The sequence below is a fragment of the Arvicanthis niloticus genome, chromosome 4 (assembly GCF_011762505.2).
Source record: "Arvicanthis niloticus isolate mArvNil1 chromosome 4, mArvNil1.pat.X, whole genome shotgun sequence".
NCBI lineage: Eukaryota > Metazoa > Chordata > Mammalia > Rodentia > Muridae > Arvicanthis > Arvicanthis niloticus.
Genome location: NC_047661.1, coordinates 14,207,863 through 14,225,890, shown reverse-complemented (window position 1 = coordinate 14,225,890; position 18,028 = coordinate 14,207,863). Strand labels below are relative to the sequence as shown.

The window sequence follows — 18,028 nt, the reverse complement described above, 5'->3', positions numbered from 1 at the left end:
GTGTGCTCAGCTGTTGTAGGCTGTTGTAATCAAGTCTCTTGTCAGGGTATATGGCTCAAGATGGCTGCAAGGATGATAGCCACCTTCTGTTGGCTCCCACAGTATGGCATGAAAAACCAGTCCTCAGCTTTCTTTGCCTAAGGTATTCATTCTATAAGCTCAGATTTTAATACTGTGTTTTAATCTGTTAGCATTCAGGCAGCAGCAGAACGGCTTTGGTCCGGAGAAAACAACCATCTCTGTTTATGAAGAATACCACCTATCATAACCCAGGGGCCTAGAACACAAACAAAGAACTGAGCAAGAAGCTTCAATTCTTAAGTCAGCTCAGGTCCCCACAGCTTTTCCAAATACATTCTTACTGGACTCAAGTTTGAGAAACTGTGACAGCCACAAAACAGCAAATAGCACTGTGGAAAAAAAAACCTCTTGGCCCCAAATCACATGTCCCAACCATGACCTTTCTCTGCAATCTCCCTTTTTAATAAAAAGCACCAAGAGTTGTAACCTTAAAAAGAAACTTGTTGAGATTTTTAATTGTTTTTTTTAATGCAATATCATGGCATTAGAGATAATTCTGAATTTTCAAAAAAATCTTGTTTGTAATTGAATGTTGTATGCATTATTTTATTATTATTGTGACAAAATATTGGGGGGGGCAACTTAAGGAAGAACAGATTTATTTGGGCTCACAGTTTGAAGAATACAGTCCATCTAGGTGGAGAAGGTTCTACTGTAGGAATGTGAGGTAGCTGGCCATACCATATTCCAGTCACAGGCAAAGCATGAGGAATACTGGTACTCAGCACACTGTCTCCTGTTTATTCTGTCTAGGACCCTAACAAATGTGATGTTGCTATACAATTTAGGGTAGGCTTCTTACCTCAGTTAATCTAATCTAGACACACCCTCACAGATACGCTCAGAGGTCTGTGTCCTAGGTGATCCTGGATCCTGTTAGGTTGACATTAACCACTGTCCTTTGTTCTATCCTCTTGCAGGGTTGTACAGTTCTACCTGTTGGATTAGTTGATGAAGCTTTTAAGCATCTCCTAAATGTCTGTTCTATAGTGGGAAGCATCCTTCAAGGCTATCCTGAAACCAGTGCTATCCTGCTGTTGCTCTACCACATTGACAAGAAGTCAGGAGTCATTTTCTGCCTAGAATAGAGCTCACTTCATTAGCCATGTTACATTGCAAGTTCAATCCAATTTCTCACACTGCAATAACACAATCATCCAACCTAATTATCTTCATTGCAAGTATTTAAAAGCTCTCTCTGAGAGAGATTTCTCTCTGTGTCGGGCAGGATAAGCATCAAGTGAACAGCTTATGGAGTTTTCATTTTGTCCATCTGTTAAGGGCTTGACACTTTAGGCAATGGTTGCTTCTGACAAGGAAGAAATTGTCTCTCACCCGTGTGGCCATCGAAACGTGACTTCCTAGTCAATAACAGCCTCCGTGGATAACCAGATTCTCATAAGACTTTAAGCATACATGCACTTTTGACATTCTGCAGAGTTGAGAATATTGCAGTCTGCATGACTTTTTACAATGTTTTGAATAAATCAAAGGGGGTTTAGGGATCAAAGAAGGAATTAAAAAAAATTTAAAAAAAAAAAAAAAAAACCAAAACAAAACAAGGCAATAAAAGATCATTTGTACCTGAAATTCCAGTCCATACCACCATCACTTAGAAAAGTGATGGCTGCTCCTTGGAAATATTTCAGAGGACACATCATCGAGCTTATTCGGAAGAATTCTTAACAGTTTGATTACCAAAAACCCCCAAATTCTACTCCCCCCAAACAGTTCATCTATACTTCTTTTAATTCACCAAAAGAGGAATTAACCTATAACTTCTTTAAAAATTAGAGCATTTATTAGGGTAAAATTCCTTTTAAAGATTTTTTAATTAAATTAATAAAAGTACAGGAAGCTCAATTCCACTTCAAGCTACTTTTTCACCATTTCCCAACTTTTGGAGTTAATCATGGTCATGTGCCTCTGCTTGTGTGTGAGCGAGTTTTCTCCTAACAGCATGAAGAAACTCATTTGACTTGTGCCCAAGGTGAATAACAAATTCACATCTGCAGCCCTGGTTGTCTAATTGCTTAAATTTCTAAAGTAAATGATATCCTTTGCCAGCTTTGGAACCGGCTTGATGGTGCTTAAAGTAAAGGAATGTATGCACTAAGCAAGTTTAAGATAAGCAACGTCTGACACATCGGAAACAAACACTGGGATGGATCTACAGGTCGGGGGAACACTCAAGCCACACAGCCCTGTGTAGCCAGTGCAACCATAGATGCATCCAGAAGGGAGGAGAATGAGCTAGCTGTCGTGTGATTTCACTTGATACCTGTTTTGATGGGGCACTCGGGAGTGTTGACAACATTGCTGGTCAGCATTTAGAAACCGATGCCACACACAAGCCATGCTCAGTTTAATGTTCTTACCTTATAAACTTGACCATACGTGCCATTTCCGACAAGTTCCACCAACTCAAAGATCCCTGCAGGGTCCTGAAGAGAAACCAACAATCAAAAATTAAACCACCACACCAGGCCCTATCATCATCAAAAGCAAATATTTACTTTTGAATAAGCAATTACATTATTTGAAATTGAGGGGAGGGCATCTTTTAAATGCAGCTACTAAATGGTATATATATTTTTAAAAGTTTATTTAAACCACAGCTATGAAATTACTCAAATTCACTTTGCTTTTATTTCACACTTTTATGACAAGTTTAAATCAAAGACAAAAGGCAATTGTTTTCCACTAAAACAATAAGAGTGATGATTTGTGAGATGACTCCATGCACAGGGCCCTTGCCATGCATGCAAGCCAACCTGAGCTCCATCCATAGGACCTCCTTTAGAAAGCTGGGCATAGTAGAACATGTCTAAAACCCCAGCATGAGAAGCTGGAGACAGGTGGGCTTATTGCTCTCTAGGTTCAATGAGAGAAAGGAAACCTTGTCTCAAACCTAACGTGGTCAGTGACTTAGGGAGACACCTGACATCAACGACTAGCCTCCACATGCATACACACATCCACACATACCACACTGACATCCACGTGTGTGCACACTCACATACAAACAATAAAAAAAGAATTGACATTTTTCTCCCCGTGGAATCAAGGTTACTGAGGTAACAAGAAAGGTACCAATCGTCTAGAGGAAGTTCTAACTTTTTCAACTATTTCTCTTGACATATCTGAGCCAATTACTAGCATGAACGCTGAGAAGAAAACAAGATGTGTTGGCTAGTTTGTTTGTTTGTTAACTTGACGCAAGCAAGAGTCATCGGGGAAGAAGAAACCTCAGTTGAGAAAATGTCTCCATCAGACTGGTATATTGGTAAGTCTATGGGGGTATTTTCTTGATCCATAATTGATGTAGAAGGCACAGGCGATTGGTAATGCCACTGCTGGGCTGGTGGTCCTGTGCTGGTAAAACAGCCAGCTTAGCAAGCCATGGAGAACAAGCCGGTAAGCAGCTTTTCTCTAGGGTTCCTTCTCTTTTCTCTAGGTCTGATTTCCCTCAATGGTGGGCTGTGACCAGGACATGTAAGCCAAATAAACCCTTTTCTCCCCAGCTTACATGGGGTTTCACAGTAGCAGTAACTAGTACGATGTGTTCCTCCAGTGCGAGGCATCTTTCTTATGGAACTTGACAGTCCCCGAGAGAAAAGGGGACCAAGATGTCCAGCTCCCTGAATGTTTTGCCTTGGCTTCCTCTCTGACCTCTGAAATTCTCCCTCTGCAACATATGCTTTTCCAGGACTTACAAAGTAAGTGCAGGATCTGGCATCAACCAAAGAGAGGAGTTATAGATGTTCATGACTACAAACAGGTTTCTATCCAGCCTCAAAATCAAGTCAGTACCACATGGTATGGGACAGTCCTGTGGTCACTGACACTCTTACTGCAGAGCCGCCATCTCAAGCAGTGGAGAGGAGAATGAACAAAGGCCATAAATTCAAGTTTGAGGCACAAACTGTCTTTTACCCGTGATTCCTAAGCCTAAAACATTGCTTCTTCAAAGAAATAAACAGACCAGGAAGAAGGCTCAGGTGATGCCGGCCAGCAAGCGGAAGGGACATGAGTATTCCCAGGAACCAGTTGGTAGAAAAAAAGAACCAACCTTCATTAAGTTGTCCTCACACACACATATACAAACAAATATAAATAAATAAATAAATAATAAATAAGTGTAATTTTTATTTTAAAAGAATAACCAAAGAATCCCCAGCATAACCATCCACAGCGGCTGTGCAGGTAAGAGCAGGGAGTTGACATGACCCTGTGGGGAAAGTTCTCTTCTTCTAGTCAGGGACAGGGAAGGGAGAAAGAGATACTCAGCAGAAGTAATTACTACCCTGTCACTATAAGAGCACAAACTGCCAGGTCTAATGATTTCTTTAAAAAAAAAAAAAAAAAAAAAAAAACAAAAAAAAAAAACAGGCATTTTTTTTTTAAAGGCGTGATCTAATGTTGGGAGGTGATTTTAAAAAGCTAGCCTGAGAGTGGAGCCTACCTCTAATGGATACCTAACATACATCATGGCAGGTGGGCTGGCAGGCAGGAGGGGAACAGCCCAGGCATCAGATTCAGACATACCCAGACCAAAGGCACCTTTAACTTAAGCATTGTGTGACCCTAGGAGGACCTAGAGGCACAGACTAGTGTCTGGGCCTATAAAATACAGTTGACTTTTTCCCTGTAGTGCCCCATGAAATGTTGGCTATCTATTACTACCTATGGTAATCACTTTGGGGTATTAACAAGGCCTGCTATAGCCAAGACTGGACTCTAACTTACTATGTAATACTGTAAAAGATGAGCCTTCACCTTGATCCTCCAAGTGCCGGGATTACAGACCTAGGCCGCCATGCCCAGTTTAGGTATGCTGAGGTTAGAAGCCAGAGCCAAGAAAGTGTAGAAAGTGAGGACATAACTGCTCCAAGGGATGACTGAAGGGAAGGGGTTTTTTTTTTTTTTTAATTGTACATATGAGAAATATATAATATCGTAGATATGAGGGATGCCCGAGGCATCTGGAAAAGTCCAGAGCAGGGAGAGAAAAACTGAACACTAAACATGGCCAGCATGATGTAGGGAGGGCAAGAGGGAGAGTACCAAGAGAGAAGGACAAAAGAAAACCAACCAAAATGGCAGGGTTCTATAGGAAGGAGAAGCTGGGGGAAGGGAAGCTCATGAGCTGGAGCTATTCAAGGTAAGGGGCAGGGCAAGAAGAGCTCTGGAGAGCCAGGGGCGGTAGTGATTCTGAGAAGGCCCTTAGGCCAGCATGAGCTTTGGTATGCTAATCGACACCACAGATAGCTATTTGTCCAGTTTCTTCTGGACCTGGCAGAGTATTTTGTGAACTGAGCCACATCCCCACCTTAGTGACTACTTTTATCCTGAGGAGTGCTATACCACAGTATCACTGAACCACCATTCCAATTGATAGTCATGAAGAAGGACAGATGGAGCTCTTGAAGATGAGTCTACACTAAATCAGACCCCTTCCCTCAGTGCAATGGTTATCAGTCTTTCAACGGCTCTACAGAGAAAGCTGAGGAGATGACTCAGCAGGTAAAATGTTTGCCATGCAACTGTGAGGACCACCATCAAGATCTTAGCATCCATGAAACATGCCAGGCAGGTGTTGTGGCCCACCTGTAATCCTAACACTGGGAGGCTCATGGGAAACCCCCAATGAAAGCTGGCTAGCTATACTTGTTAAACTAAAACTTGTAGGGCGGTGGGCTGTGAGAAGCAGCTGGGTGCTTGGTCGAGAACGAGCTTGGAACCCTGGACCATTATTGGACGGTAGGAGTTCCCTCTGCTTCCAAGCCCTGGTTCTTTTCACTTAGCTTCAGTCCTCCAACAACCCCTCCCACAGAGAGGTTGCTGACCATCAGTCACAAGGAACAGTCCCTCAGGCTCTCCCACATGCAGATGAGGTATCTCCAAGCTCTCAGGTCAAGCCAATAGGCATTATCTGCTGTCAAACCCTAACCCACCCCAAAACTGTATATAAGGGCTCTATTTAGGGGAAGTAAAGCGAGCTCAAGAATCATCCTGGTGTCTGAGAGTTTCTGTCACAAGAGCTATAACACTTGGGGAGAGCTCTGCTCTCCCGGAACCTGTCTGGGACACCGAGCTGCCTCCTTGCCTTCCTTATCGGCCCAGCCCATGGACCGACTCAGCGTGGAGAGACAGGTGCAGCACCTGGGAGTGACCGATCCAATGCAGCAGGGGAAACAGGCAATCTCCCCTCCTGCTCGCACTCTGTGTCCTTTGGCCATGACCTCCCGCATCAGGCCAGGCTGGAGACCTACAGACAGTGGAGACAGGCTGGAGGCAGCACAGAGACAATAGCAAGCCCTCCTGCTCTCACCCTGTCCCCAGTCGGGAGATCGTCCGTGGGACACCCTCCAGAACAAGGGCCCAACAAGAACTCTGTGGTCAAACAATAGATTCTGATTCAAGGCAAGTATCCTAAGTAACTACCCTCTGAGCCAAGCAATGGTCATTTTGGGGAGTTCAGCTGTACCCATATGCAAAGGATAATCCCAGCTAGACTGGACGACAATCTATGGCCCTCACTTCCACCCTTATAAATGTTCAGAGTAGGGCACAGGAGTCTTGCCTGAACTCTGCTGCTTTTTCCCTCTGTCATGCTGGACTTGGCCTGGGGGGAAGACCTAGAGTACAGAGGCTGCAAAAACCAGAGTGCAGTCTCCAGTTGTCTGTCTATGCATGGAACGTCTGTACCCCTGTTGGGTAAGGTTTTCCAGGTGCAGCCTGTTTGTGGCAGAGTGACCACACCCCTGTAATTAACCCCTCACCTAGGTTCTGTGGAGGAGCACAATAAATACATTGGTTTCCCAGTGAACTTTGCACAGAATCATGCCTTGGTTCATCATTGAGATCTTGGGAGGAGGTGTAGATATTGTTTTACATCATACCCAGGGAAGAAATGTTTGTTTGTTTGTCTTGTTGTTGTTTGTTAGTTGTCAAGACAAGGTTTCCCTGTATAGTTATGGCTGTCCTGGAACTTGCTCTGAGGACCAGGCTGGCCTCGAACCCAGAAATCTACCTGTTTTAACAACATGAGTTACTCAATGTCAACCTCTGACTTCCACACACATAGGCACATAGGTGTATGTGCCCACATACATGGCAACACACAAACACTCACATATGTTTCTGACAAAAATCAGAAACAGGAAATTTTGGTTATTGAGGAAAACCTAGAGAACATATTAACTACTCTTCCAGAATCATAAAAGGAAAGACAGGAACAAACAAACAAACGATGAACAGAGAACACAAGATGCCAGATTCCAGTCATGCCCACTTGGTCCGTACAAGTACAGAATGGACAGGAGGAAGCCACTGGGGAACAGCAGCTCAGAACCAACAACCACAGCAAAGACACAGTCAAGGCCACCCAGGAGCCCTCAGGAGAAAATTTTAATTTGTTAAACTCCTAAACCATCTAGACCAAGATTAAAAAGAAATGAAGAAAAGAGGGGGGAAAGAGGCCATAAATGATGGCAGCCGCTCTTTGTTTCTAAGCTGTGTTTCCCAGTAGTTTCTTTGCTCAGTGATGTTTCTACAACATGTTTGGAAAGGAGTTCTTCATTTGCTTGAACTATTTCAACGAGAAAATAAGTGTGAACAAAAGAAAAGGGAGTCTAGGTATGGTAGCTCAGAATTATAATCCCCATACTCAGGTCATTGAGTGACAGTCAGTTGAGACCAGTCTGGACCACAGAGTAGAATGGAAAGAGAAAAGAGGAAGAGGAAGATGAGAAAGGGACAGATGCAGGATGGTGACTGCTGGCTGCTTAAGGAGTCTGGGAGTCAATCAAAGGTGTGAGGAGGACAGGATGCCGCGTCTCCCCATATCGTTCTTACTAGTGAGACTAGTGGCTAGTTTCTGAGAGTTTCTGGACAGCTGACTTTAGAGGCCCTTCCCTCTTCCTGAATCATCCACTGATGGACACATGACTCAGCCAATCAGTGCCAATAGGCTCTTTACAGAGACCTTAGTTCCAATGGCTGAAAGAGAGAAAAGCCTTCTACTGGACACATCCAAAGGGCTCAGAAGCAAAGGTCAAAGGAACTAAGGAATCTCACTGAGGAGGCAACCTCATGGAGAAGAATCTGGCTACTCAAAAAGTATGTATATTCAGAATCACATATTAATGTCCGTAGAGCCAACTTACTACAGAGTATCTTAGAATCCATATCTCCAGGAAGTGACGGAAGAAGGATCTGACCAACAATGCAATGGAAGTAGAACTTCCTCAGATCCCTCAAAAGCTTTCTTCCCATTTTCCCAAGTCCCCGAAACCTAGTGCGGGCAGAGCAGGGACAGAACTGAAGAGCTACTTTTGTCCCTGTGGCACAGCATAAATGGGACAAGCATCTAGCTCTTGCTTGCACTCTGGCAGGGACAGCAAATAACTTCATCCAGGACGGAGTGTGAATTCAATCCTTGTGCTTCATGGCCTCTCCTCAGTCCTGCCTTTCCCTTTGCGTGGGAGCTATTTACATTGCTGACCACCAGTGTTAGTGGGGACAATCACCACCCATTACAGCAATGAGTCCTCTCATAGGCTCTGCCTCTGGCCATCTCCCCAACCCCTCATTTTGTTCACTAAATGCTAATGGTCTGACCTCCAAATGTCTGCTTACCCACCCACTTCACTCTCATGCAGTAGACTCCACCTCCTCTCCCTGGGACTCCACCTTAGTCAATCCTTGCTTCTTTCAACCTAAACACGGCACTGTCCATCTTACATAATATTTTTCATCATGGCATAGCCAATGTGGTTCACACTGAAGCCAAGGTTCTGCTACTGTCAGACCCAGCTTGTCACTAGCCCCATGTCTTGTTATTCTTCACTATTACCACCTGGAGCCTCAGCCAGAGCTACATCCCCAGAACAACACGATGGGTTCTGTCCCCAGCTACAGATAGCAATGCCTGTTTGCTACCCCATTGGTCATTCCATAGCAAACAAGCCTGTCTCTGGAAGCCCAGGCTGCCTCCTTGTGCAGCCTTCCATGACACACTCCCTCCCCCTGCATCCCACAGACCTCCATGGAACTTCTTAGTGCTGCTTCCCTTAGACATGTCTCTCCTCTGATTGGTTACAAATGTTCCTCGTATAGAGAGCCACTGAAATATGTACCTAAGTATTTCCTAGCACTTGATACCACCCCTCCCATAACTCCTAGCTGTAACTACTGAGTAAGGTCGGTGCTCCATGCCCAACCCTCTACCACTTGTATAGAAAATTTGGGGGGAAAATAAAAGAAAAATGTAAAAAGGATCAGAATATAGAACCAAAGGCCTAGCAGACATAATTTACTCTCCATCTCAATGAGCTGCTACAGTCAGTGCTATCATCACCTCCCAGCCCTGTTAGACCAATTTCAAACACATAAAACTGTCACACATGCAATTCCCAGCCCTAAGGACATTCATGAAGCCTCCCAGTGTGTCCGGATGTCAAGGTGTGGCTATGTGTAAGGCCATGAGGAGGGAACGCTATCCCTAATAATCATGTTACAGATACATAAGCAGACAGACAGGAGCTGGCTTAATTCTCCCTCTTATGTTTGCTTAGCTGCTCTTAAAGCCACGGTGGGCAGCATGGAAGAAGGCTATGTACTCTAAGGAGAAGAGAGCAAATCACTGACATTTACAAAGTTACAATCCCTCTTGCCTACACATGCCTTTATTCAGATCTTAACCTTTACTGGAAAGCACAGAAGAGAATTTAATTCCAAGCTAGAGTAGTTTACATTATTTCATAATAAAATATAACTACATATCAAAAGGCAGGCCATTCCCTGGAAGAAAATGCTACTTTTCAGCAAGTGCTGATAAAGGCAATTTGATTAGTCGTTGTAATAAAAATTGCAGTAACAGCTAACATCTCATGACCACTTATGTGCTGAGGACTGTTCTCAGCATCTCCTACAAATGGCATGTTTAAGTCTCACAATTCTGACAAGTGGGTGGTGTCTTTTGTTCTGTAGTGTGGGGAACTGAATCTAGGACCACAGTACAATAGGCAAATTCATTGGGCTCTAACCTCAGTCTTTGCTTTTATATTTTATTTTGTTGTGGTCGTTTTTGTTTATTTGTTTTGAGGCTTGGTCTCATATATTTGCAGCTAACATCAAACTCAGTATGGAGCCAAAGATGGCCTTAAAATCCTGATCCACCTGATTCTACCACCATTATCGTCAAATTCCACCATTCCATTTGCATGGAGCCAGAGATGGAACCCAGAGTTTTGTACATGCTAGCAAACTCTACCAACTGAGTTATGGCCCCAGGCCATACATTTTGAGACTAAGAAGCCTAGGCTAACCTTGAACTTGAACTTTATCAGCAGTCCAGGCCTTATAGCCTCTCTACACTAGCTGGGATCACAAACTTTACCACCAGACTTGAACTGTTACGGCTACCAGGTGAGGACACTGAGACACAGCCATTAAATAGAATTCTTAGCCTGTAATTTAGATCTTCTCTCTCTCTCTCTCTCTCTCTCTCTCTCTCTCTCTCTCTCTCTCTCTCTCTCTCTCTCTGGCAAGATTCACAGTTATGCTGAGCCTCAGTCTCTCCATTTTAAAATGAGGACATAATTCTCTCTCTCCAGGATTGTTATAAAGATTATGGAAGTTTCAAGATCAGTTCAGGATCTGATATGAATGTAATCACACTTAATAAACATCCAGCGCCTCAATTCTTTTCCCTGTTTCCTACTTCGAAATGAATTCAGATAATAAATGAGGAATGTGCCACAGGAAAATCCAGTCAGTCTTTTATAGATTTCTAGCTATAAAAGCCCATAAAACTGGCAAAGGAAAACCAGGCAAAGGAAAGCTATTGCTTCTCAATCAATAATGTCACCACGGGCTTGGCAAACAGGGTTAGCTATTTATGGACAAGTGAATGTCTTGTTGTAAATGTGAGGCGATTGAAAGGACTCATTAAGGCTTCCAGGCTCCTGGGTCATTTGGTATAAATTCTTTCTTCCATCAGCTGACGAAATGTAGGCAGCACTGGAACCTTGGGCCTGATTCTGCAGCAGGGTGAAGAGATTTGAGGTCTAGGAATTGATATTCCCAGTCTCTGGGTTAGACTTTCATTCTTCCAGGTCCCTGAGTGATGCAAGATGTATTGGAATACAAAGTTAATCTCGAAAGTTAGAACAAGCACTCTTGGGTCTCTATTAAGGATGCTGCTTCCTCAGTATGGTCAGTGGTGCTGCATACCCTTTACTTTATCATCTTATTTTGGAACAATGAAGATGGCGGAAGGGTCAGAAGGGATCATGAGCAAGGGCCGAATTCCATCAGGATGTCCAACCTGTGGCCTGGGAGCCACATGAATCCCTGGGTGCCTACAAACATGTCCCAGCATACTTGTAGACCACAGCGTGATATCAACTGATTAGATACCCCTTCTCTAAAAACCTACTTTTAGATATAGCATACTATTCTGAAACAGACTCTCTTACTTGGAGTTCCTAGTCCTTTGGCAGGGTGAATAGACTCCAAAAGACCTCGATGGTTGATACAGCTCCTAGAACACGGCTACCCCCAGATTGCCCACTGACATCTGCCAGACGACTGTGCTTATTGTAAACTTACTGGCCTGAAAAAGACCAAAATGTTATTTCTCTTAGAGCCATATTTAGCAGCTGTTTTGTTGGGTTTCAGCCCTAACTGACAAGCATATGCTTACCAAAGCAAAACAGAACGAGGCAAACAGGAGCAGGAGAGCACTCCACATTTATCTTGAGCCTTCAGGCTTTTTCCATACCATCCTCCCAAAGCAAGTACAGTGTGGGGAAGTGTCTTGCTGACTCAGCATCCTCCATTCCCTTCCTGGCTGCAGTGGGGCCAGGTCTCTCCCAAGCAAGTTCTCACTTCCTGTTCCATTTCTAATTCAGGGAAGTGGGGTGATAGAGGAGTCAAAGGTCATGCCTTATACAATAGAGTTTGCTTAACCTCTTATATCTGCTGGCCCCATCCACAGCCACCTGTTGTGTTATACATTATTCAAATAGACCCACCATTGCCCGTGTTTCTTCCAGTCAATTAAGGAAAAGAGACGTGTACAAACAGTTTCAGTCTGCATTAAACTATAATCACAAGTGGCATGCAGGAATATTGCAAGAGCCTAACTAGGATAACCAGAATGTAGCCCAGGAACTTATCTTCTTTCAAGATGGCCCAAGCCACACATTGGAAGTAGGGTACAAAATCCAATGAAAATCATGTATAGGGGGCTGGAGAGATGGCTCAGCAGTTAAGAACACTGACTGTTCTTCCAGAGGTCCTGAGTCCAATTCCCAGCAACCACATTGGTGGCTCACAACCATTTGTAATAGGATCTGATGCCCTCTTCTGGTGTATCTGAAGACAACTACAGTGTACTCATATAAGTAAAATAAATCACTAGAAAGAAAGAGAGAAGGGAGGGAGGGAGGGAGGGAGGGAGGGAGAGGGAGGGAGGGAAAAGGGAGGGAAGGAGGGAGAAAAAAGGAAGGAAGGAAGGAAGGAAGGAAGGAAGGAAGGAAGGAAGGAAGGGAGAAAAAAGGGTGGGTTTTGGGGATATAGCTCATTGGAAGATCTTGGTTAGCATGAAAAAGGCCCTCCGTTTGAACCCTAGATGTGTGTGTGTGTGCGTGTTTGTATGTGTGTACATAACCATGAAACTAAAACACTTGCTTTATTTTACTTGATTGTTTCTATAAGGGGCAAATGAATTATGTAGATATTTCACACCATTAGTCCAAAGCTGTATTCAAATCCAGTATCTACACCTTGCTAACATTGTTTAACTTCTCACATTCTGGTTTCCCTATCTGCAAAACAGAGCGATACTAATTAGCCTGACTTCTTTGCAAGGCTGTACTCTGCTTGTGAATACACCAAGCAACAAACTGGAGTGTCATATTAGATGGAGTCTTCTGGGAAATCTTCAGTCAGGTCACCATCTGCCCTATACGGAGGTCCTTTTCTGCCATTACTGGATGCTCAGCCAGATCCTAGCAGGGCCAAAGCACAACTGCCAGGCCTCAGGATACTGCTGTCGGGGCTATTCCCTCTGCAGGCTGAGCCTAGGGTCTCCTTCCCTCCTGATGGGTTGCTGCGGCTGTGACTTTACTCTCAAATGCTCAAGAGCCAGAAACAGAACAGCCTTCCAGGCCCTTGCTCACCCAATGGTCTACGATGCTGTAGCTCACACTGGGCTTCTCAGAGGTAGCTCTTCAGATAGGGTTTCAAACCTGGCTCCTCAGGTTTGTAGCTTTAAGACTCGGGCTATGTTTCAAGCTATAATAAGCATTAATTCTGTTACTGGGATAGGCAGCGGCCTATGTGTCTTCCCGACTAATTCCTCATAGGCATTAACCTAGCCCTGTTAGAGCACAGCTTCTACTATCATATGATATTCTATACCATACTATCATAGCTACTACTACCAAATTTTCCTTTGGTTGTCTTCTAAGTATAGATTTAAAAGTGCTTCTCATTGTGCTGAAATCAACTCTGTCCAATCTATATACCGAGCTGTTACATACCTAGAGTGGTCATGCTTTTAACCCACAATCATTTGTTGGGTCCCCAAACTATTACCGTGAGTGAAAGGATTGAGTCTACAGCTTTTTCTACAGTGTAAATTTTAGTACAGATTACAAACGCTGATAGCGCTCATATGTCTAAGACTTTTATCTTGCTCAGTACTGGATCTACCATTTAAATCTAAATATTTTTAATCTGATATTTTCAACTATTATACACTTCTCTACAAATGATCCCTGCAGTAATTAATGTGGAGCTTTGGGAATGGCAAAGACCTTGTAGTTTCACAAGTTGGAGTACTGTTGGAGAAGGGGCTGTGATCTCAAGCCGAAAAGCCCAAATGTGTCTTCCCTGCCAATCAGCTGGGAAGACACAAAGCTGGTTTTTCCATAGCAGGTCTGCCCCTGATTACCCTTGGAAATGGAAGCTCTCGAAGATGGAAACACGTGAGCACTCAGATTTCTGTCTAAAGCTAGTCACACACATTCTCTGAGATGAATAAAAATTACTTTGAATTAGCCAATCATTTGGTGTGAGAAGTAGCCTTTTAGTAGTTAAGACCAGGGACTCTTTATCTGATCAGTTTCTGACCTCGTGGCGAAACTTTTTGCCTAGTGGCGAAAGCGACTTTGATCATGCTGTTTAATCTCTCTGTGCTTCCATTTCCTTTTATAGTGGCTTTTTATAGTTATCCACTTAATAGAAGGCATTTCAGTAATATCTGACCCATTTTAAATTCTCAAAAATCCATTCTAAAAATTCAGGTGATCCAAAATTGCATAGCTTCTGTTCCTTTTATTCGATTCAGAATTTCCGGTGTCTAGATCATATGCTGTAAACACTGAATTGGAGCAGAACGAGTGCCAGATCTCAACTATGTTCACAGCAGCAACTTCTGGCCCACCTCAGTAAGACCTCTCTTGTCAGGTTACAGGAGAGCATTTGAAGCCCTCAGGGAGGACTCACAGACACTCCTAAAAGCAAGTTTTTCTACCAAAAGAGTTGCAGTGACTCGTCCAAGGTGTTTGCTGGTTAGGACGGAGTCAAAGCCTCAAAAAACATGTTCTTTTCCTTGTGCTCAATAAAGGTCTTTGATAAACCAAAGGGCTCACTCTGCACCATCTAAAGAGAGGGCCTGAAAGGGAAGCATCTGAGGATGACACAAACATGATAGGCAACTTAAAATTCTAGTTGTTTGGCTTGAAAAATGAACTTAATTTATGTACAGAGCTCATATAACATGATGTTTTAGATATAATTAATATTATATCATTGAGATAATCCATTTGCATTTTGATGGGCCATATAAAAATATCAATGCAGGCGATTATTTTTTCCAAAATATATTTTTTTCTGTTCACAGGACTTAGATTAATACCCATCATTTAGCTTAGTTCAATATGATCTCCGTACAGGTGACAACAAACAGTTCTATATAAGCTGATTTTGTTCTCTGGCTTCGATTTGACAAATGGGCATATGTAGTTAAGAACACAATATTAAGAAGAAAACAACCCAAGATAAATGTCTAACATATTTGAATATCTCTTCTGGTTTTGATTTTAAAGATTTGTTTGTTATTTTATATGTGTGTGTGTGTGTGTGTGTGTGTGTGTGTGTGTGTGTGTGTGTGTCTAAATGAATGTATATGTACCATGTAGGAGCTCATAAATGCTAAAGAAAGAGTCTCTGGAACTGTAGTTACAGGTGCTTGAGCCACCTGATGCCCTCTACCCTTACCCACTGAGCCACCGCTCTGGCACAGGTCTGGGTGTTTTTAACCCTTTGGCTGCTGTTGAGACACACTAGCTAGTCCTTTTCATGCCCTTTGACAGAAGATAGCCCTACCTACCATAGGCATACACTGGTACATGGAATACAGGATAAAAGCCAACTCAAGAATTGTGTTCAGAGGCTGTTTCCAACACACCCAGAGCCAGGAAATGGCAGGCTGACTCCAGAAAGTGCATAAAAAAAATATCATGAGTATTTGGCAAATTTTGGACAAGAATGGGTATCCTCAACTCTCCCACAGGTCAGTGAAGGTCACAAACACACACTGCTTAAAAGATTGATTTGCACACAAAGGCTCTCATTTAAGTCTTTCCATCAGCAGAAATACGATAGAAATTCATGGAGAAATGCACCACAAGGTTTACATAGATATGCAAACATTGGATTCCTCTAGACCTGTCAGGACAGTGCACCTTTCCTGTATTTCCAGCAACACAAGGTCCAAATGATGGGAACCAGACTCACAAAGACGTTGGCATGTTGCCTTTGCAGAGATGCTTAGATGAAGGAAAAAGATAGCAGCTGCAGCAGATGGACTTCAAGACAAGAACTGATTGCCTAAATAATTAAGTAAGAAATCTTAGGAAAGCGTCCAAGGCTCTACTTTGGAAAGGAGAGCCTTAGCAGGACCATTCCCCCAAAGCTACTCATTTACCACCTGCTTATAGCAAACCAATTATATGAATGTTTGCTTGAAAGTATTTTCTGCAGCTCTTCCCACGCCATAAGTCACCGTGCAGCCAGTGACTGGTAGAAGCTGCTGGAAGACACACACTCTACTCTGAATCTAGTAAGCATATAGCCACCCTTGACTCTCTGCCTCTTTACCCTGACTCCTCCAGATAGCAGACGGGAGCAAGAGACGAGGGTCCAAGATGGACAGACTGGACATAGTAATGAAGCCTTTTCTCTAGGGTCCTCAAGAAAGCAAATAGTAATTACTTGGATCTTCTCTGATTCTCTCAAATCCTGAGAGAGTTGGGATGGCCCAGGGCCATGGAGGAACAGCCAAAAGCATGTCAACAGATACCAGGGGGCAGGGCTTGTCATCTGGCATACAAAGATACAAGCCAATCCCAGTCCATCACTTCATGTCACCATTAGTGGTACAGATGGTTAGTTATCAATTCAGACAGACTGTTAACTGATTGCAGGGCCTCATTTGTGTATGATCCCCCTACCCAAGGCTTTTGTGTCTATGTCTAAGTTACAAGTTGGTTTGTTGGTCTTGCAAGATAGTGTTTGGACAGAGACCTTTGAACTATCTGGTGAGTTTCTAGAGGCAAATTTAGACAAATCAAAAGGTACAGCTGGATATCCTTGTGTCTTGATAAGTTCCTATGAATATTAGATTTCCACTGCCAGGTAAGTTTCGGCAGCAAGGGAGGTTGTTCAGTAAAATGCTTACTATATAAATACAAGAACTTGAATTCAAAGCTGAAGCACCCACATTTAAAAGCAAAACGAAATGAAACAGCCTGAAGCCCCTGTCCTGTAATAACAGCCCGAGGAGACAGGAACAGGAGGATCCTTAGGACACACTGGCCCCTCATTTGCTTTTGGTCAAGAACCCCTGCCCATGCCATGGTGACACCCATATTTAGGGTGGGCCTTCTCACCTTAGTTAACACAATCTAGAAGCTCCCTCACAGATGTGTGCAGATGTTTGTCTCCTAGGTGTTCATGGATCCTGTCACGTTAACAATATTTACCACCACAGGCAGGTCAGTAGACTTACTGTAGGATGTTCTAAAGGACTGCTCAGATGAAACTAAGTCAGCTTGAGAAAGGCCTTTCTCCTCACTTCCTCCTTTCAGCTGCCTTCAATGCAGATGACTTACCTGGAACCCTACAGTCACTTCTGATCCTGTGGTGACTAAAGAATGAAAGCCATATGCCCGACTGATAGAACAATAACACAATCGCAAAAGTCTAATGACCATAGAACTTCTGTGCCATTACTGGCCTGCCTGTGTCTGAACTTCATTATGAGATAATGAAGATATCTCATAATAATAAAAAGATAATTAGATATTTTATCTAATATCTCTAAATCCACCGAAAGTCTGGTTTTTCTGTATGGTGCAGATAGATTCTAATGGATTTGCTTTAAAGTTTGTTGTTCGGATTTAAAATCTATTTTTATGTAACTAGCCATGATTATTTACACTCTTCTTACATACCAGCCTTTTGGTCTTTTAATAGAAACGGCACCTATTATAATTGTCCAAATGTGTCACACCCCCTTCTTCTCTGTATTGGAAAATGGCATTTTCATGGGGTTTAAAAAATATTTTATTTTAAAATTACATATATGTATGTACTTGTGTGGGGGTCTGTGCACAATAAAGGTGACCTCAGCAGCCACAGTCATTAGGTTCCCTGGAGCCAGCGTTTCAGACAGTGAGCCAGTCACTAGAGATGGGTTCTGGGTATTGAACTCTGGTTCTTTGTAAGAGTTATTATGTGCTCTTAGCCCCTGAGCCATCTCTCCAGTCCCTCCCTATAGTTCTTGAAACTGGATGTGTACTTGTGAATGATCCCAGGACTACACCCAATGATCAAACTATCCCTACTGTCTCCAATCTAAAACATG

At 43.1% G+C, this 18,028-nt stretch overlaps 1 protein-coding gene across 4 annotated transcripts in view; it reads right to left on the bottom strand.

Annotated features, from left to right (window-relative positions):
* Positions 1 to 18,028, bottom strand: part of Tnik (TRAF2 and NCK interacting kinase) — a 399,376-nt gene that overhangs the window by 299,590 nt on the left and 81,758 nt on the right. For all 4 annotated transcript variants that reach the window (XM_034499583.2, XM_034499581.2, XM_034499582.2 and 1 more), the window contains exon 2: positions 2,460 to 2,525. In XM_034499583.2, coding sequence (XP_034355474.1) covers positions 2,460 to 2,525 — 66 coding nt within the window. The remainder of the gene's footprint in view (positions 1 to 2,459; positions 2,526 to 18,028) is intronic.